This window comes from Nuphar pumila, chromosome 11 (assembly GCF_984573655.1).
Source record: "Nuphar pumila chromosome 11, dmNupPumi1.hap1.1, whole genome shotgun sequence".
Classification (NCBI taxonomy): domain Eukaryota; kingdom Viridiplantae; phylum Streptophyta; class Magnoliopsida; order Nymphaeales; family Nymphaeaceae; genus Nuphar; species Nuphar pumila.
The window spans coordinates 95,714,516-95,737,001 of NC_143259.1; the positions used below are offsets into that span (position 1 = coordinate 95,714,516).

Below are 22,486 nucleotides of genomic sequence, written 5' to 3' on the forward strand. Positions count from 1 at the left end.
AATTATAGCAATACATGCATTTAAGCTATCTAGGCATTCTCCATTTCAATAGGGTATACATTTACTTAGGTTACTTAGGCATTCCTAGATTACTCATATATAACCTATTAGGCAATCTTAGGTGTCTACATTTAGTCCATGTTATAGCCATTTCCCCTTTTGTGTTAGTGTTATTTATATATATCCCCACATATCTCCTCATTAAACATGGGCACGACCTCTCTTCATTGAATATATACATTACCTTAGATAGATGTATATGCATTTAAATATACCTATTCTCATGCATTCAGAGAAAAGGCAAATTTTCATTTAATTGAAGCATTGCATTCAGGCATTCTCATGTGTATTCCAATCACACTTTATAAACTATGTTTTCATGTATAGATATATTTCCATCACAATTTAGGCATAATCATCTGTTCATTGGAGTCAAACTGAGATTTCTGATTTCTCTTCTGTACATTGTATTTCCCGTACTAACTCACCTTGCAGGAAAATCCAGAAGATGTGGTCTCTTTTGGCTCTATTTTTTTTATTATTTATTTTATTTTGCTTTATGTCAGCAGTATAACAATCAAATGTAATCTTGGAATAAGATTTATTTTACTGCCTAGATTATGGTGCATATCATATAGTTTCTTTCTGTAATATTCTGATTATATGAATCATGCATTTTCTTTGAAAACCACTATGGATGAACACGAATGGCACGTGCACCCGCTATTAAGGAGTTAGTAAACTCGGAGGATTCTGTATTTTTGGCCCTAGTCAGAATACGGACGAATCCCAGATTTACTGTCTTCCTATTAGTCATACTGAGCCTACACTATTAGGCTATCTTCAAAATCATATCATATTTCCATTTTGCAAAATATTGTGGAATTAAATCAATTAAATTCTAAACATGTTCACGGCCACAGTCGGAATTGTAATGAAATATGCGGAAAAGAAAAGTATGTCCTACAATGGACATTCACATATAGAAATCAAGAACAAGTCCAAAAAAGGACATACACAAAAGCCAATAATGGCTAGAAAGCATAAAATCTTATAAATGCACTAAAGGGCTTGAAGAAGCCACACTTTACAAAGGGGGAGACCCCACTTATTTATAGGCAAGAGAGGAGTGAGGGAGAGTTAGAGAAAAGCAAGAGAGAGGGACCATTGGGAGTCCCAACAAGGAGTCGTTGGGCTCCCAACAGTCACAATTGTGACCGTTGGGGGCCCAACGACTCTTTGTTGGGCCCCCCAATGGCTGTGCATTAAATGGTTGCACAACCCAGTGCCAAGCTTAGGCACAGAGCACTATCAGTGGCATGCATGCGTCTCTTCAACCCCATGCACCGCACCAAGTCTCATACCTATGGCACGTTGCAAAGCTCTCTGAGATTTTGGGTGCAACATCCTCCCCCACTCAAGCCATCGTCGTCCTCGACGATCTCTTCGCTTAACATCTATGGAGTTCCCTTCGAAAAAACAGAAAAAAAACTAAAATGCCCCTATTGGGCGAGTTTACAGAACTACCCCTTATCGGGTAGTGTATGATAAATATATTTATATATATATATATTACATATATTTTAACACCCTCCCTCAAGCTTTACGGGGATACAACGAAAAGCTTGTTGAGAAGAAACATGAAGCGAGGAGCAGCAAGAGCTTTGGTGAAGAAATCCGCCAACTGGTACTCGGATGTGACGTAGGGCAGTGCTATGGTTCCTTTTAGGTACTCATCTCGAACATAGTGGCAATCCATCTCAATGTGTTTAGTACGCTCATGGAAGGTGTGGTTGCTTCCAATATAGATAACACTCTTGTTATCGCAACACATCTTCGAAGGATTTGAGATGACGATGCCCATATCACAAAGGAGACTTCTAAGCCACACAAGCTCCATGGTTGTAGTGGCCATTGCACGATATTCCGCTTCAATTGAGGATAATGATACTTTATGCTGCTTCTTGCATCTCAAAGAAATCATAGAGTCACCTAAGAAAACACAAAAACCGGTAGTTGAGACTCTATCATTGGGATTTCCTCTCCAATCAGCATCTGTATAAGCAATTAAATCAAGGGATGATGAAGAGGAAAGAAAAACTCCCTTAGTTATGGTGTTTTTAATATATCTGACAATCCTTAAGACTGCACTCATGTGCACAGTTGTAGGTGCATGTTGAAACTGACTGACGGAGTGAACTGCATGAGCTATGTCTGGCCGAGTGATGGATAAGTATGTCAGAGACCCAACGAGTTGACGGTAGGGAGTAGGGTTCTCAAGAAGTGTCCCATCTTCCAACCTTAGCTTTGCATTGATAACCTCAGGGGTTTCTGTCTTCTTATCATCCGAAATTCCAGACTTGGAGCAAATGTCAGCAGCAAGTTTCATCTGAGAGAGAATATATCCTCGGGGAGAATATGCAACTTCAATACCTAGAAAATATCTTAAGAAACCAAGGTCAGACATGTCAAAATTTTCTTTTAAAATTTTCTTAATATCATGGATTCCTTGCTCATCACTTCCAGTGATGATCATATCATCAACATATAGTAGTAGAATAACTACAGAAGACCCTGTATTTTTCACAAATAACGCAGTGTCAATATAACATGAACGAAAATTTAAGCTAGTCATTACATTGCTAAATCTGTCATGCCAAGCCTTTGGAGCTTGTTTCAACCCATATAGAGCCTTTTTTAGTTTAAGAATTTTATTTTCTCCAATAGATACTCCTGGCGGAGGATCCATATAGACCTCTTCACTTAGTTCGCCATTAAGAAATGCGTTTTTAACATCCAATTGATAGATAGGCCATTTTTTAACAGATGCAACCGCAATAAGAGTCCTAACACTAGTCATTCTGGCTACGGGAGCAAAGGTTTCTTCATAGTCTATTCCGTACTCTTGAGCATATCCTTTGGCTACCAACCTAGCTTTATAACGTTCTAATGACCCATCACTTTTAGTTTTAATCTTGAAGACCCATCTACATCCAATAGACTTCTTCCCAGTGGGTAATGAAGTTATTTCCCAAGTTTTAGCCTTTTCAAGGGCACTAAGTTCTAGTTTCATGGCTTCAACCCATTGAGGAATGTTTTTGGCTTCATTATAGTGTGATGGTTCATGATAAGAATGTAATGCAATTAGGCATGCCCTATATTTAGGTGTTAGTGACTCATAGGAAACAAACCTATTAGGAGGATTGGAGATTCGGCTAGATCTCCTTAAAGAGGTTTCTTCTATGTTGGAAATTTGAGAATATTTTTCTAAAGCGCTTATGGGAGTTTCTTGACCACGCCTAGCATAGGTTTGAACTGACCTATTTTCAAAATCATTACTTCCATTTTCATCATTACTAAGAGGAGTATCCTCTAAATCATTAGGAACATCCTCTATGTGAGGAGTCACATCTTCTTGAGAGAGAAGATCAAATAAGAAGGCATATTCGCTTTCATCAATATCTTTATTTTTCTCAAAACCATTCTCATTTTCTAAAAAGGTAACATCTTTGGATACATATAGTTTGTTGCTTTTGGGGTCGAAGCACCTAAAACCTTTTTGATTTTCTCCGTATCCTAAAAACACACATTCGATAGCTTTGGGAGACAACTTATCTCTTTTATGTGTGAGGACAAAACACTTACACCCAAAAATTCTTAATCTATTAAAATCGGGTGTTCTTTCAAAGAGTTTTTCATATGGAGATATATTTTGTAAGGATGAGGATATCATTCTATTTATCAAATAAGTGGAAGTTAAGGCGACTTCGGCCCAATAGCATTTTGGAATTTCTTTGAAAATGAGAAGAGTCCTAGTGGTTTCCAAGATGTGTCTATGTTTCCTTTCGGCTAGACCGTTTTGTTGGAGAGTCCTAGGACATGACCTTTGATGACAAATGCCATTGGTTTCTAAGTATTCTTAAAATTCATTTGATAGATATTCTCCACCGGAATCGGATCGAAGAATGAAAATATTAGTTGAAAATTGATTTTTGACAATCATATGAAATTTCTTAAGAAATTAAAAACTTCGGATTTTAGGTTGAGAAAATAGATCCACACATATCGATTGAAATCATCAATGAAAGTAACATAGTAAGAATATCCTCCTTTTGATATGACCGGAGAAGGACCCCAAACATTCGAATGAACTAATTCAAAGGGTCTTTTGGACACAAATGTTCTCTTTGGAAAATGGGTGGATTTCATTTTTCCAAAAATACAACTCTTGTAAACAAAATGTTTCTCATTACAAAATTTCTTTCCAAAAGGAAAGGAGTACATTTTTTAGAAGCTTGGATGTCCAAGTCTTTGATGCCAAGTTTCTATATTTTTATCTTGGACATGATTACAAAATGAGTTGATGGGAAGTTTCAAATGGTTCATGTAGTAGAGATCTCCCCTCCTATGGCCTTGCCCAATCCGCTTCCCGGACTGGAGATCCTGTATAGAGCAACCCTTGGTTGAGAAGGAGATTTCACATCCATGATCACATATTTGAGAGACGGATAAAAGATTTAAATTAAGTTGAGGTACTACTCTTACATTTGGCACAAAAAAATCTTTTGAAAAATCTAAGGTTCCAAAACTTTTAACTTGTAAAGAGGTACCATCGGCGGTTGAAACAAAAGAATTTTTGGAGTTGCTACATACATTGGATAGTCCATTTTCAATAGGGGTCATATGAAAAGATGCTCCAGAATCAAGAATCCAAGAGGGCGTACCTGGAGGAGAAGAAGAGGCAATGGCGGCTCCCGAAGTTGATGGCGATTTGAGTAGAATTTGAAGTGCTTCGGATAGTTGAGCAAGAGAAAAGGACTCTTTCCCTTTCATTGGCTCCTTCTTCTTTTGTGGGATTCCTTCAATAATAGCAACTTTCCCTTTTGGAGGTTCATTTATCTTTGGGCAATTAGGTCTTATATGACCCGGTTCTTGACAATGATGGCAAATGGCTTTCCTATAATTGCCATTGTAGTTGTTTTGCCTCCCAAAGTGTGGAGGCTTATATGTTTTCATATGATTGCCGGGTTTAGATACGGCAAGAACTTCAACTCCTACTTTAATCATGCCAAGACGTGTTTCTTCTTGGTATATTTCGGCTATGGCATCTTCCAAAGGAAGCGGTTTAGACCTATGAAGAAGGGAGGACCTAACTTGTTCATATTCGGGCCTAAGCCCATGTAAAAATTGAAAAAAGTGCTCTTTTTCCATTTGTTCTCTTCGCATCTCCACATCTTCACTAGATACCCATTTGGGTTCAAGAAGGGATAGCTCATCCCATAAAGGTCCAAGAGTGCTATAGTAATCTCTTACACTCATTTCACCTTGCTTAATGGTACGGATTTTTTCTTGGATAAAGAATTGACGAGCAAGGTCTTTTTGGGTATACATACCTTTCATAAAGAACCATGCTTCATTTGCTAGGCGGAATTTAGCAATGTTAGCGCAAATCTTTAGCTCCACGTTGTTCATGAACCATGCAAGAATTTTTGCATGCTTACTCTCCCAATCTTCTACCTTGGATTGGTGATCTTCAATAGCCCTCATGCGAGCATTTCCTTCTAGAGCTTTTTCTTGATCACCATCAATTTTTGTAAGTTCAAGTTGAGGTTCCCTAATGGTGCCCATAACATATCCCCAAAGCTTTTTACCTTTGAGGTTGTTCTCCATGGCGGTGGCCCACATCATGTAGTTAGTACCGTTAAGCTTGAAGGAGAGATCAATCTTTTGTTCTCCTTCCATTATATAATCAAGAATGGAGGACAAACAAAGAAAGAGATAAAACAAGACAACTAGCTATATGAATCAAGAGCACAACCAGGGCTCTGATACCATGTAATGAAATATGCGAAAAAGAAAAGTATGTCCTACAATGGACATTCACATATAGAAATCAAGAACAAGTCCAAAAGAGGACATACACAAAAGCCAATAATGGCTAGAAAGCATAAAATCTTATAAATGCACTAAAGGGCTTGAAGAAGCCACACTTTACAAAGGGGGAGATCCCACTTATTTATAGGCAAGAGAGGAGTGAGGGAGAGTTAGAGAAAAGCAAGAGAGAGGGACCATTGGGAGTCCCAACAAGGAGTCGTTGGGCTCCCAACGGTCACAATTGTGACCGTTGGGGGACCAACGACTATTTGTTGGGCCCCCCAATGTCTGTGCATTAAATGCACAAAAAGTACATTAAAAAAACAGCAAAAAAGAAATAAGGAAAAGAGAAAAAGAAAAAGGGAAAATAGAAGAAAAAGAAAAAGACTAAAATGCCCCTATTGGGCGAGTTTACAGAAATACCCCTTATCGGGTAGTGTATGATAAATATATTTATATATATATATATATTACATATATTTTAACAGGAATATGTAAAGAATTTACTTTGGTTTAATACACATTTTCCCAATGAATTTCTCAGAAATTTTCTGAATATCTTTATCAAAGTGCATTCCATCCATTCAAATCATTGGCATCATGAAATTACATGCATTTCTCATGCTTTTTCACAAGAAAAATTCATTCTAAGGAAATCGATTCCTCAAGAGACTCTGAAAATTTTCAAAGTTGGATTTTCCCGAACCTAGTTTTCCCGTGATTTTCCCGGAAAATATTCTTTTCTTAGAATTCATTTTTAATTATTTCAAAAAAGAGTTTTTCATCATTCTCAAAAATCAAAAATCGATTTTCAATGCTTCAAGGCTAAGATTCTCATTTTCTAAGATTCGATTTCCTGTCTCAAAAGAATTTTCCTATGAATCTTCAATCATTTTCTAAAGAAATTTTGCAAAGTTGGAGATTCCAGACAAACATTTTCCCTTCAATGTTTATCCTTTCTCGAGAATTCTTTCCATTTTCCCAGGATTTCCTCAAGAAATCGATTTCCACCTTTTGTCTTAGAAATCTTTTCCAACTCTAAAACCTTTTCCAAGCATACATCATGTTTTTCAACTTGCATTTTACAAAATTTCAAGTACATGCCTGAATTCTCTGTGCGTTTAGGATAGAACACAATTTTGATGATTTAATTAAGTCAAGCACACATTTGATCATTGGTTCGATTAACCCTGTTAAAGGCGGCAGGAACGGTCGAACCTCGTACTGACAGGTTGAGTCTCATTCTTCGGAATATTTCCCGCTATTTTCAAAACGGAGGAAAGTATTTCAAAACAATTTTCAAACTTTGGTCAAAGTTTGACTCGCGGAAACGTTTTCCCCTCTCTACCGTAGGGAAGGGAAAAATTTTTGCGATGACCACAGCGGTAGAAATAAAGGATTTAAAAGAGTTGGTGCTTTGTTCGAGTAAAAAGGAGTCATTCAGAGTCATATGGAAAGAAGCACCCGAGTCAAGAATCCAAGAAGATATACCGATAAGTAATGAGATTGCGGCACCAGAAGTAGATGGAGTAGAAAAGTTCATAAATTATGGAGAGTTTTCGTAAGTTGAGCAATGGATGCTTTAATGTCTTCATCCCTCTTTGATTCTTTAATTGCTTTGGATGTCTTCTCTCCAATGGAAGTCGCTTACTACTTAAGCTTGGACAATCGGGTTTGATATGTCCTGGCTCATTGCAAAAATGACATACAATTTTTCTTCCTCCTCCATAGTTATTCCTCCCAAAATGAGGAGGCTTAAATGTTTTACATTGTCTCTTCTTGGCAAAGTTGGGCAAGTGCTTCGTTAAGAAGAAGAGGATCGATTCTATGGAGCAAAGATCCCCTTCCACAGATTTAGGATGGAGGCCGTGAAGAAATTGAAAGAAGTTTTCTTTCTCCATCTGATGTTGCCTCATCTCAATCGCTTTTTAAACCCCAATGAGTTCAAGAAGAGCAAGTTCATCCCATAATGGGGATAAGGTGCTATAATAGTCTTGAATAGACATATCTCCTTTATTTGTAGATCTTATCTTTTTTTTAAGAAAAATTGCCTAATAAGGCCTTTTTATAAAGGTCTCAAATAGACATACCTTTTATAAAAAACCAAGCTTTGTTGGCTTTTCTAAACTTTGTAAGATTTGCACAAATTTTAAACTCGATGTTGCTCATGAACCATGCCAATATCCTATCATGGTCACTTTCCCAATCCACCATTTTGGATTGGTATTCTTGAATAGCTTTTTTTATTCTTCTTCATTTAAAGCTCTCTTGACCTCCTTCATTCTTTGTGAGCTTCAATTTTTGCTCGGGAACTGTGTCACTTAGCCCCAAAGTATCTTTCCTTTGAGGTTGTTCTCCATAGCGCCCGACCACATTATGCAATTGGTTACATTCAATTTGAATGAAAGATCGATCTTTGCATCTTTGTCGGCCATGACGATAAAAAGAGGAGAGAGATGAAGAAAAGAGATTCGCTTGAGTAGATCGCTCACAAGTACTTCAATCAATTAGGCCCAAGAGTGTAGACACTTAGGGTCTCTTGTACCATGTAATGAAACCCAAATATCCACGAATACAATGCCACCAAGGGCTACAAAGAGTGCATAAACACAAAAGCCTCTAATAGGCAAGATACAATAAGCCACAAAGGCTAGCACAACCAACTCACAAAGAGTATACGATAGAGAGAGCACACAAAATATAAAAATAAAGTCTATTAAGAATGCTTGAGAAAAGCATACAAGAAAGAGGCAAGAAGCCCCTTTAAATAGACAACAAGAGGGTGCATAGAGCCTTGGGGACTCCCAACTGCTATAAATATAGTCGATGGAATGTCCCCTAACGACTCTATGAGCCCTTTACAAAAGTGCCCTTTCACTTTAGTGAAAGGACAAAAATAAGAAAAAGAAAAAGGGGGAATTACAATGCTGCCCCTAATGGGCAGCTACTATTATGTAAAATAAAAAAGACTAAAATGCCCCTAGAGAACATTACTAATCACGTCATAATATATATAAATATATACAGATATAAATGTATATATATACATAAACAAGTATATACCTATATAAATATGTATATATTTTACCAAATGTGTCTGAAACATAAAATTCTAAAAGCAGGCAGCTAACACTATAAGTGAAATGTTAGGTGGTTTATATATATATATATATATAGATAATGTCACTGAAATGTGAACTAATTAAAACAGCATTAGGTATTAATCTAAATGGGCAGCCACCAAGTTACACTAATAAATGAGAAGGAATCAAAGAGGGACAAGTAAATGAATCAGAAAACAACCTGTCACACGGACTCGGCTAGGGAGGTGCTGCACCCGAGTCGACACGCCCCGACACGGGTGCGGACATGGGTGCGGCTTCGGACTCGGTCAACGCCGAGTCGGACTCGGTCAACGCCGAGTCGGACTCGGTCAACGCCGAGTCGGACTCGGTCAACGCCGAGTCGGACTCGGTCAACGAGTCGAGGCCGAGTCCGTCCACATTTTGGACTCGGTCAACTTTGACAGAGTCCAAAAATGTTTATTGAAAAAACTAAAAAAACGATTTTTTTATATAAAAAGAGAGTGCGTAGTGCATGTGCCTGTGCCTGTGCCTGTTTACTGTGCTTGTGCCTGTGCACAGTGCACAGTGCACAGTGCACAGTGCACAGTGCACAGTGCACAGTGCACAGTGCACAGTGCGCAGTGCGCACAGTGTTGTGCCTGTGCACAGTGATGTGCATGTGCACAGTGCGCACAGTGTTGTGCCTGTGCACAGTGTTGTGCCTGTGCACAGTGATGTGCCTGTGCACAGTGCGCACAGTGCCTGTGCACAGTGCACAGTGCTGTGACTGTGCACTTTTTAAATAAAATAAAATAATTTTTTTAAAAAAATAAAATAAAATAATATATATATATATAGCTGAGTCCCCGTGTCCAAAAATTTTAAAATTACGCCGCACCCGTGTCGCACCCGCACCCACACCCATGTGACATAGAAAACAACTGAAGTAATTAACAAATTTTATACGTTTATGTAAAATCACAAAATAGGAGTTGTAAACTTCTACAATTGGATGTTAGCAAGTTCACCACAAATTTACATCCCTAATAAATTTTAGAAAAATGTGACTTTCATGCATTAATTGCCATCCCATGAGCAATTTAATGATTTTACAAAATATATTGTGCATTTCTGAAGTCTAGCTATTAAATGTAACTTTTATAAATCACTAAAATTCTCATGGTGGCGCCTGAAACCAACATGTCATTTTAATTTTTGTTAAGGGTATAAATTTGCTCATAGCATAAAAGGGAGGAAACACACTAGTTAGGACCCATTTTAGGCCCTAGACAAAAAAACAAAAGGTTGCAGGTGATTTTGCTTATATAAAGTGTTAGGTGTGCTTATCATAGTTTCCTCAATAGAGAACATGTATTAGATTAGGTACTTTTCATGCCCATATGTATTTTTTAGAGAGGTGAAAAATCAATGGCTCATATTGCACTGAAACTTTATAAAATATTCAAGGTTTTTTTGTTAAAACAACCAAAGCATGTTCTTTAGTAAATAAGCAATGACAAACAGATCTATTGGTTTAGATCAAGCAAACAACACCTGCAACTATGTTTTTGCAGGGGCCTAAGAAAAATGGGTCCAAAATATAGTAACAAACCCCATTGGGTTTTCTAACAATATACTGACAGCCTGAAGGATTAGACCCTACAAACGTGACCTCTGTAGTTTAGTAAAAACGTATTTTAGATTGTGATATTTGATATTTGGACAGATTTTTGGCATAATACATAAAAACTTCACACTACAAGAAAGTAAAAGGTTTTCTATGTTGAAACAACTCCAAAGTATGTTTCCTAGTAAAAGAATAATTCATTTTTTTCAGGGGGGTCCAGGGGGGGGGGCAGCGCCCCCCGGAATTTTTTTTCCTGGGGCTTATGTTTGAGACTCATGCTATATATATATATATATATATATATATATATAAATATTTAAAAAAATATAAAAAAAACATTTTTTTGGCCTAAAATGGACATTTTGGACTCGGTCAACGTTGATCGAGTCCAAAACGAGGATGGACTCGGCCTCGATTCGTTGACCGAGTCTGGGTTGTGTCCTAAGCCGCAACAGTGTCCGCACCCGTGTCGGGGCGTGTCGACTCGGGTGCGGCGCCTCCCTAGCCGAGTCTGTGTGACTTAGCTTGAAATCTAAAAAATTTAGCAAACCTCCGCATATTCCTTGTGTATTGCTGCACACCATTGGAATCGTCAACTATCAAGAGTGAGTTGAAGTCACCCTCCACACCAACAGTTCAAAGTTTGTGGGGGTGAATACTCGAGCAACCTCTTCAATCTCCCTCCAAAAAAGTTCTTTACGGGCACTTATGCACTGTTCATAGATTGCCGTTAAGATGAACGATAAGGGATCACCATTCAGGAAAAGAATGAAAATTGAGAAATCTCCCAAATTCACCACAGACCAACCAAATCCTCGTGCCAGGCCATTATAATTCCCTCTGCCCTACCTATTGTTGGACGCACCGCGTAATTGCAGTTCCTCCATATTTCGTCCATGAGAACCTTATCCAATGAACCAATTTTGGACTTTTGAATACCCACTTGGCAATGCTGGGCTAGACCCTGGGTCGTGCTCCATATCATTGAGAATCGGCTCCAACGTTCCAGCGTTCAAACCGTTACAAAGGTTAACGATCTTGGAAGTATGTTGGCCCGCAACGATTGTGAAATGCAACGTGTTTCGCCCTTATTGCTATGAAGATACATGGAGATATCACTAATATGGAAGCCTTTAAGCCTTCCCCTTGAAAACGGTGTGAGATAAGGGCTTGGAAGCCAAATAAATCGAGGCGTGTGCGCCTCAGTCCGAGGCGCGACTCGCCTCACGGCCTATGAGGTGCACGCCTTAGGGGTATTGCGCTTTATACCTGCGCCTCAAGGCACAAAGGCCCTCTCCTTGAGGCGAGAGGCACTTTTTGCGCTTTGAGGCGCGTTTTTAATAACATTGATGTACATATTATATGTTACGCATCATTTAGAATGGGAAACCACTGAAATGGTTTTTCCTTCCAAATTTTATCTAGGCACAAGGTCCATAGACAATCTAGACTCCTAGCATATTTGTTATATTTACAAGATGATTAAATCTAAATCATTGAAATTTATACATGTAAGATGATGATTAAATTAATCATCCCGGACTACCCCTTGAATGTATTTGTTAATCATCTTTGCATCCCTTCAAGATGATGCCAAAATAACCCACCTATCCACATTGATTCTATTAAGAATTGGATTCGAGAAATCCCACTCTTTTTCCCCGTTATTTATCCTTCAAATCTATTTAACAAGAAATTCACCATGTGATTGCACATTTTTCTAATATCCTTGTTATTTAAATTACCTAAAATTAGATAGTTTTACATGAACCAAGGAGATGCCGGTTTTTCAGCATCCTATTGTGACTTCACTCAATTTCACCATGTTAAGTTAAAAGGTGTGTTACATAAGCCTATATATATAGGAAAAATATATGGTGGTTCTGTACCATGATACCACAGTGGTACACACTCTTGTTTGCATAGATCTAGCCACCAAATGGTAAATCTAACCATGCATATGTATTTAGTATGATTTATTTAGTATATTAGAAGGTTTTTTCATGTTTAATACACCAAGATTTCATTTTTTTAGACAGTGAATCAACGGTCCACAATTCATGAAAATAAGGGTGGTTTTGAAATTGTATAAAACAGAAGTTTTGTACCATATCATATGATATGTGCAGTTACTATGAGAATTTTCGATATAATACATACTCGCATCGCGATACAAGTGTGTATCGTATTCATATCAATTGCATTGTACAATACAATCATGTATCGTAAGACACACCTTCAGCACGCAGTAAAAAGGGTCGAATCTTATTTTTTATTTTTTGGGTTTTAAAGACCTCATGAGGGTCGAGTTTCTCATTTGTGTAGAGACCATTATAGATTTATAGGAGAACCCACGCCGTACTGTGAGAGAGAATTGGGGGCCGATCCATGTGCGAGGAAGAGGGATTTTGCAGTTTGCTCAAGAAAGAATGCATTCCCACCCTTTTTCCACTCAAGAATGTGGGTTAGGTAAAACAAACCATATTATTTGCTTCTTATTGAGCTTTTTTGGAGGAAGATGGCATCAAATGACCCGGCATGGCAATGGGGCACTCAAGTAACAAGTGGAAATCAATTGAAAATCGAGTACAAGTTTTGCCATAATACTTTTTCTAGTGGTATCTCCCAGTTTAAGCATCATTTGGCCAGAACACATCACAATGTTTCTCCATGTACGTCAAGGAATTTACCGAAGGCCGTGAAAATGGCAATGTCAACCGTTGCTTACCACTTTGAGAAGAAGAAAAAAACAAGAGGAGATAAATGAAGCAAAAATGGGGCATGTGCAGCAATGGAATGATGTTTATGATGTAAATGATGAGCTTCCTACTTCTAATCCTAAAGTCCTTAACATAGCATCAAAACCACTAAGCTCTATAACGAAGGGGAAAGGTGTGGTTGGTGCTAATAGTAGTGGTAGTGTGTGGAGAAAGAGAAGAGGAGAAGGGAGTTCCTCTAGAGGAGGTAGAGTTAAAGGCTCTATTAGGAGTTTTTTCCCTCCTAGGACTGGCTCTGGGTCGTAGCCCGACATTCGCACTGCTATGACCCCAAAACATTTAGTCGAGCAAGCGAATGTCACGGTTGAGAGATGGTTTTATGATGTCTGCATTCTGGCAAAATTATTTCATTTTTTAAGCCACGGCAGATGTCATAACTGGTATTGGGTCTAGATATAAAATGCCTTCATATTATGATTTGAGGAGAAATTTTTTAAATGTCAATGTAAATGAAGTGAAGGCATATTGTGATGAGATGAGATGAGGCAGTCGTGGAAGAAAACCGAATGTAACATCATGGCAGATGGGTGGACTGACAGAAAAACAAAGACCTTGATAAATTTTCGTGTCTATTACCTGAAAAGAACTATGCTTTTGAAATCTATAAATTTGATACACCCAAGACAACAAATGTGTTGCTCAGGGTGTTTGATGAAATTGTGCAAAAGGTGAAGACTAAAAATATAGTTTAATTTATCACTGATAATGCAACAAATTATAGAGCAACATGTAAAGAATTGGTAGAAAATTATGGGACATTTTTTTGGACCCCATGTGTTGCCCAATGCATAGACCTCATGCTTGAAGATATCAGCAACATAGACGAGATAAAACAAACAGTTAAATGTTGTTAAGAAATAACAAAGTTTATTTACAATCATGAGTTTGAGCTTAATGAAAAAGAACACCAATGGTGATGAATTGATTCGTAGAGCAATTATTATATTTGCTACGAACTTTCTGACAATGCAAAGTCTAATAAAGAATAAAACTGCACTTAAAAAATTATTTTCATCAGATGAGTGAAATGCATATCTCTGCCCGTGTATAACTGTTTAGTTTATACATTGTCGGTCCCAAGCCCGGATAAAGGAGGAGGGTGCACCGAAAGGAGCTAATGTCGTAAAAGGGTTAGACATAGGATAGATCCTAGAATTAAGTGGTGGGCACTGAAAGGAGCTAAATAAAGAATGTTTGTAGAGCAGGTAGTTAAGGAAGCTGATTGGTGTCTCGAGGAGGATTCAGAATCAATGTGGAATAAGATAGCGGGAGGCATGAGAAAGGTGGCTAAGAAGGTATTGGGTGAGTCTAAAGGCGGTGCACCGCTAGGTAAGGATACATCATGGTGAAATGAGGATGTCAAATTAGCTATTAAGGTTAAAAGAGAGTGTTATAGAAATCTAAGTAAGAGTCGTGATAATGAGAATTTGGAAAAGTATATGATAGCAAAGAAGGAAGCTAAAAAAAGTAGTTCGAAATGTGAGGGATAAGGTATATAAGGAGGTTTATGACAAGTTGGATACCAAAGAGGGCGAGAAGGATATTTATAGGCTTGCAAAAATGAGAGATAGGAAATCGAGGGATCTGGGTATGGTTAGATGTATCAAAGATGATACGCAACGGGTTTTAGCCAAAAATGAGGAGATTAAGAAGAGATGGAAAGATTATTTTGATAAGCTATTTAATGAAAGTCATGCTCAGGATCTTGGAGACTTCTCCATTCCTTTTCATGAGATGAATCGTAACTTCATACGCAAGATTCAAAAGAAAGAAATTGCAAAGGCTTTGAAGAAAATGAAATCAAGAAGGGCAGTTGGCCAGATGGTATACCTATCGAGGCTTGGAAATGCTTGGGAGAGCAAGGTTTAGAATGATTGACAAATCTTTTTAACAAGATTTGGCAGACAAATAAGATGCCTAATGAGTGGAGGAAGAGTACTTTGGTGCCTCTATATAAGAATAAGGGTGATATACAAGATTGCACAAACTATCGTGGTATAAAACTCATGAGTCATACTATGAAACTTTGAGAGAGGGTGATTGAATCTAGGTTGAGGAAGGTTGTTATGATATCGAAGAATCAATTTGGTTTTATACCTGAAAGATCAACTATGGAAGCGATACATCTTCTTAGACAACTTATTGAGAGATATAGAGAGAGGATGGTTTTTATTGATTTGGAGAAGGCATACGATAGAGTACCTAGGGATGTTCTCTGGTGGACAATGATGAAGAAAGGTGTTTCTCCCAAGTACATTGGTATAATTAAAGATATGTATGAAGGAGCAGTAACCAATTTATGTACTTGTGGAGGGGTGACAACCAATTTTTCTATAATGGTTGGGTTACATCAAGGATCTGCTTTAAGCCCTTTCTTATGTGCTATAGTGATGGATGAGCTTACGAGATCAATTCAAGAAAATGTGTCGTGGTGTATGTTGTTTGCTGATGATATTGTTTTGATTGATGAGTCTAGAGTTGGGGTTAATGCTAAGTTAGAATTATGGAGACAGACATTGGAAGCAAGAGGTTTTAAGTTGAGTAAGAGTAAGACAGAATATATGAAATGTCAGTTTAGTAAGCAACGAAGTAGTGATGGGAGTGTAGTGAAGCTTGGTGAGCAAGAAATACCAGTGGATGACTGTTTCAAATATTTAGGATCTATCATTCAAAAGTATGGAGAAATTGATGGAGATGTAAATCATAGAATAAAGGTTGGGTGGATGAAATGGAAAAGTGCAACTGAAGTGTTGTGCGATCGTAGAATGTCATTGCGGTTGAAGGGAAAGTTTTATAGGACGACTATCAGGCCCGCTTTACTATATGGTACAGAATGTTGGGCTACCAAGAGACATCATATTCAAAAAATGAGTGTAGCTGAGATGCGTATGCTTAGATGGATGTATGAAAATATAATAAAAAATAAGATTCGGAACGAGGCGATACGTAAGAAGGTAGGCATTGCACCCATTGAAAATAAGATGAGAGAGAATCGTTTACGGTGGTTTGGACATATTCGGCGAAGGCCTAATGATGCTCTAGTTAGAAGGATGGAGAAATGGGAAAATATATTAGTTAAAAGAGGTCGGGGTAGGCCTAGGAAGACTTGGATGGAGATGATAGGAAAGGATATGAATGTTTTGAACCTCACCGAGGACATGGCATTGGATAGAAATGATTGGAGGAGAAGGATTCATGTGGATGACCCAGAATGATTTTCTTTTTTGGTTCATATCGCCGACCCCAATTGTTTTGGGATGAAGGCGTAGTTGTTGTTGTTGTTGTTTGTAGATAAGTGAAATGCATATCCCAATGCAACAAAAAGAAAGCCAAGAAAAATTATGAATGTTGTATTTAGAAGTGAATTCTGGGACTCTCGTATAAAGTTATTGAGAATCATCGTACCTTTAGTGAAGGTGCTTAGATTGGTTGACAGTGAAGACAGGCCAATTATAGTTTATCTCTATAGGCCATGAAGATGTTGAAGAGGCTCCTCAATCCACCTATGACCAATGATCCACCACATAGGTCATAGGTGGACTGAGGAGCTTCTTTAACATCTTCATGTTACATCATATTATTTGAATCTTGCATTTAGATACTCCCCTATATTTAAATTGGACAAGTAAACAAGAGAATATTGGATTGCATCGAGAGGTCGATCCTTGAATATTGCATCCAATATAAAATTCATGAAGAAATAAAGATGTATGACAATGAAATGTATGATATGGCAAGACCTGAAGCAGTGTGGAACCGTTCCGCAATGCATCCAAGTAATTTATTTTTGTTTATTTCAATTTTATTTTGTTATTTATTTATGATGTTTTGTATCTATTATTTTCTCATTTCCTTTTTTTATTTTTAGAGGTGTGGTGGACTAGATTTGAGAGTGATGTTTCAAATTTAAGAGTATTTTTCATTCGCATTCTTAGTCAAACATGCAAAAGAAACTGGAGTGTCTTTGAACAAATCCATCAAAAAAGAAGAAATAGATTGGAGCATAAAAGGCTCAATGACCTTGTCTACGTTCACTACAACTTGCGGCTATGGCAGAAGTATATAAAATTATCAAGTTTATTTATCATTTTAATATGTTTATTTAAAGTTGTTTTTATGTCATTAAAACTCAACTAATTTTAATTTTTTCATGTCATCTTTTTAGACAAATTGAGAAGGTATCATTAAGGAGGTATAAGGAGCAATTTGATCCCATCATTCTAAAACATTTTAATGTGTTGGATGCATGGGCTCAAAAAGAACCAAGTGTTCTAAATTAAAAGGACATTTAATGGATCAACGTGGAAGGAGCACATGAGATAGATGATGAAGAGACTACATATATTGGGGAGGATGTGAATGTGAATGATGAACGAGGAGAAGAACAAGCAAAAGAGGAAGATAATGATGATGATTGAAATCATATACATTTGCTTTTGTTTATAATTTGGAAAAAGTTGGTTATGTAAAACGTAAGTATTCATAAATTTGTTATTTTGTTTTTTTTATGTATTATTAAACTATGAGTCTTGTAACATGTTCTAAATTGCAAGATTTTTTTTATATTTCGCATTGTTTTGTAAGATATGCATGCATTAATATCTTTATTATTTGATCTTTGATGATGTCTTATCATAAATGCTTGATATGTGATTCTATGGTTGTATCTTGTGCAATTCATCATTGTTTCATGCAAGGTTGTCGGTAATGTGTTGTAGCATACAATATGTATCGTTACTTTTGGGGTTTACGATACAATACACACTCATATTGTACCTGTATCGTACAGTACACCCTTGTATCGTGTCGTACGATACACCTTCAACACACTTTAAAAAGGCCAAAAATTATTTTTTTCGTTTTGGATTTTAAATACCTTTTGAGGGCCAACTTCTCTGTTTGTCTAGAGGCGATTAGAAGTGCATTTTCAATGTTTTTCACATAAAGAAGTGGGTTAAAGTAAAAAAAATGCATTTTCACCATGTTTCCAATCAAGAAAATGGGTTAAGGTAAAAAATCTTTATTATGATTAAAATTATTGTGAAAATAAAAAATTTATATCAAGGTAGAAATCAGGCTCCACACTCCTCCAACAAATATGGCATCAAATGATCCGACATGGCAATAAGGCACTCAAGTAATGAGTGAAAACCGATTGAAAATCGAGTGCAACTATTGCCATAATATTTTTATTTATTTAGTATGAAAGCATGAGTCTTGTGGCATGTTCTTAATTGCAAGATATTTAATATTTTGATTTATTCATGTGAGATAGTTAATGTTTGATCATGTCTTATGTAGCTTATAGAGACATAAATGCTTCATATGTGATTTTATAGTTGTACGTTGTGCAATTCATCATTATTTCATGTGATATGATTTTTTTAATTACTAAATTTTTCTGATTTTTCTTGATTTTTCTTGATTTTTTTGGATTTTTTATTAAAAATTTATGATACGATACGATGTTACTATTGGCCCGACCGATACGGGTAACTATTCGCTACTTACAACCTTGGTTTCATGTGTTATGAATTTCTAGGACTTTTTTCAATTTTTTTATTTGTTATTGAAAAATTACATTTTTTATGATATCTTATTTCGGGCCCGACCAATACAAGCTAGGATACACTTTTTACAATCTGGATATAAAACATCGTATTTGAGTCAACTTTAACACATGAAAATAATAAATAGAATATACTAATCATGATCAAACGATTATATTTTTCTTTTGAAGCTCAGATCTTTGTAAATCAAGTGTGCACCACCATAAGGTACCACCATAGAAGCGCCCTATACACACACACACACACACACACACATGCACACGCAGAAGCTATACAAGTGAAGCTCCATATATAGTTTCCAAAGCAACTATAATATTTGTAATATGTTATTTCCAATTCACTTTAAATAATAGATAAAATACATAAACATTTAAAACCATTTTCAAATTTAACCAGCTATTTCCAATGTGTAATGTATAAGCATCCAGATATGTCTTGATCGCAGTTCACAGTCAATAATATACCATACAATGTAAACGACTAAAATACAAGAAGACCCATGAATTTTATATTAAATCATATATACCATAACTATGAACACATATAAGCATGTAACAATAAATCAAACACTTGGGACATCAAGGGCAATATCATTGTATACTAATAAACATTGAAGTCTTCAAAAAGAAGAAATATGGACCATTAATACAAAAAAGTTTTCTTGGACAATTGATAGAGCAGAAGTTAATAATTCAAACCTGAAAGCATTGTATCCTCTTCCTCCATGTCATGATTAAGTGGATCTCGCTCACAAGAATCAGATTCTCCCTCATCCACCAACCTATCCTCTGTCAAAGAACTGGGATAGAGAAGAGACTTATCCATCCCAAACTGGTGTGATGTGTGCATTTGATCTGGAAAATATTCTGCATGGTCCATACTATCATTATCATATGATGGAATTTTCTCCCCTGTTGAGGAGCCCAAAATACCCATCTGCACTTTTTCTCCTGGCCTTGAAATAGGCAAACCCATATCATCAGATTGTGATGATTGGCATGCTTGTAGTTTTGCACTACTTTGCAATACCTGGACAAGAGTACGCCGCCTATCACGCCTTTTAACAAGTGATTCTTCACATGAGCCACCAAGTGACCGCTTCCTTTTTATAGCAAAAGAACTTTTCTTGCTGCTTGTCTGATTTGCAGTTCCAGTGCCACGAAGAGTGGGACAAATAGCACTAATGAGATTTTCAGATGAAGGCATTCTTCTGTTACCTTCACATGTTGTGAAGGTAGAATTTGTTCTCTTTAATGATGCAGTTTTAAGGCCAAAATCTTGGAGGCCCCTCATCCGAGGCATGGTTTCAGTATTATCATCCCAGTGTAGTTGGTTTCCCTGTTTAATCTTTTGTATGGCTAAAGGACTAGACCTATATTCCTCATTCATGGATGAACCCAATTTTCTAGAAAGAGAGTGTGATTTTACATTTATATATCTACCAGTACCTCTAGCATCATCTTCCCTGAATTTAGTATTTGAAGGAAAAGAATGCTCCAAATCCTTTTTCATAATAGAAAACCTCTTATCACCCATAGAGTTAGATACACCACCAAATTTCTGTTGCTTGGTTTCAAGTTGCAGCTTTTCAAGCTCTAGAGCGTGAAGAATTGCATCTTCTCGACGGGCATATTTCTCTCTTTTCTTTGGTGGAAGGCCCTGGGAAGATTCAGCCTTTCTAATACAGTCATCAAACTCACCACATCGAAATGCCTTCACACGCTTGGACTTCTCCAGATTGTACCAATCCCTGAAAAGTAAAACCCTCACACGTTAACATTTAAGTGGTAGAAATTTTAATTTGAATAAAAGAAACTCCAAATACTCCACAATGCTACAGTATTTCATATAAGTGCACACACACACCGAAGTGTAGGTGCACCAGTGCACCACCTGTGACCCAATTGGTCGCTCTCCCCTGATCCCCACCCCAATCATTTCTCTTCATCTGTCAGATCAACCACCAACCTGTTCCTCCCTTTTCTCATACAAGGGAAGTCACTGGAAATGAAAATGGCATTGCCTAGCAACAGTAATACCATGCATTTTTTTCGGTCATCCCCATGGCTGGAAAATGGCCAGATGAAAAATGCTTGGATCAAGTGAAACCCCTTCAATCTTTCAGCACGCATGCACACAAATTTGAATGGCATAGGCACCAGTCTGGTTTTTCATTCCCAAGAATACATCTCTTCTTCCTTCCTAGGCTATGGTGCAGCCAAGTAGATTATTAACTTCCGGACCCACCAAATGCAATTAAAACTTTTTCTTGTGAGGCATAAAATCACAACTATGATCAAATTAAGAAAAGCAAGCTCCTTTAAAATAGCATCATGTTGATATGGGTAACAGACATCTCTCTAACTCTTGCTCATGAACATTACACTATTTCAGAAGAGCTCAAGAAAACCCAAGGAATTCAAACACTTCAACCGGATCATAAGCATGGTTAGTCACAAATTCCCAAATATGTCATGCCCAAATTTTTGACATTCTTTCTTTGATCCAATTGAGTGGAACGTTGGGTAACTGCTTTTGAAATTTGATCAAGGAAAAATGGAGTATATGTGCGACATAGTCAAGCCATAACTTGGCAGCTCATCAAGGCTACTTGACCAATTGAATAAATTCAAATCTTGTGCTTGTAAAGGTTCAACTGACTCGAGATGGACCACTTGCAGTCACAAAGGTTGCTGATTTGGCAGGTCAACAGATGCTCAACAAAAAAAAAATCAACATATGAGAACAAAGTCTCATAGAAAAAGAAAATTTTCTTGTCAACAAAATAATTAAGAGAAAAGAAATAGTAATTGGTTAGAGACCACAATTGTTTCACTTTTCTTACCACAACTGGTTTTGAATGATCAGACATTAATTATTTTTTACATTCTTTCTTTGATCCAATTACCACATGAAGTGTTTGCCAAAATTTTTACCCAAGAAACAGGGTTTTATAAATGTCATACTTTTCAAAAATTTTGACACAGACAATTTCAGTGGTAGACTTTATCAAATGTACACCTCAACAAAAATCTGGAGCAAGAAAGCTATGCCTGTAGGCCTCTGGAAAACTCTAAAGGCCTGGCCTTTTTTCTTTCAGGCAACGTAATCTTTTGAAAACATTAGAAACTTTTAAAGCCAAACTAAATGGAAACTGAACTTGAAAATGAGAGAAAACAAATTCAAAGCAGCGAAATAACGAAAATAGATAGAGACCAATAAAAACATTCAAAAGCAAAAAATACTGTTCTTATCAGAACTGCCCCAATTTTTCAAGGCTGAATTTTACATTCATAATAGAAAAGGATATAGCTACACAAGCTACAAGGTCAACCCTGAGCACAAAAAAAAGAGACAAAGCACATATGCAATATTGCTCAACAGCTCTAGCTAAACCTTTACATAACTATTCTTAATAGTAGATAGAAAAGGGAAAAGATCACCAACAAAAATATCAAGAATATGGTCTACTCCAACTTCCGTAAAAGGAAGACTTATTCATCAATCCACACGGCATATATAGTGTTACTTAAATGAAAATATGCATGGTACAAAAAGATTAGGATATAAGTG

At 36.9% G+C, this 22,486-nt stretch overlaps 1 protein-coding gene across 2 annotated transcripts in view; it reads right to left on the reverse strand.

The window, feature by feature from the left end:
- The window catches only part of LOC149822544 (uncharacterized protein At1g51745-like), a 39,485-nt gene that overhangs the window by 15,168 nt on the left and 1,831 nt on the right, over nt 1-22,486 (reverse strand). For both annotated transcript variants that reach the window (XR_016426221.1, XM_089981623.1), the window contains exon 2: nt 19,612-20,663. Coding sequence is in view for 1 of the 2 variants with exons in the window: in XM_089981623.1 (XP_089837749.1) it covers nt 19,612-20,663 (1,052 nt within the window). In the remaining variant the exon portion in view is untranslated. The remainder of the gene's footprint in view (nt 1-19,611; nt 20,664-22,486) is intronic.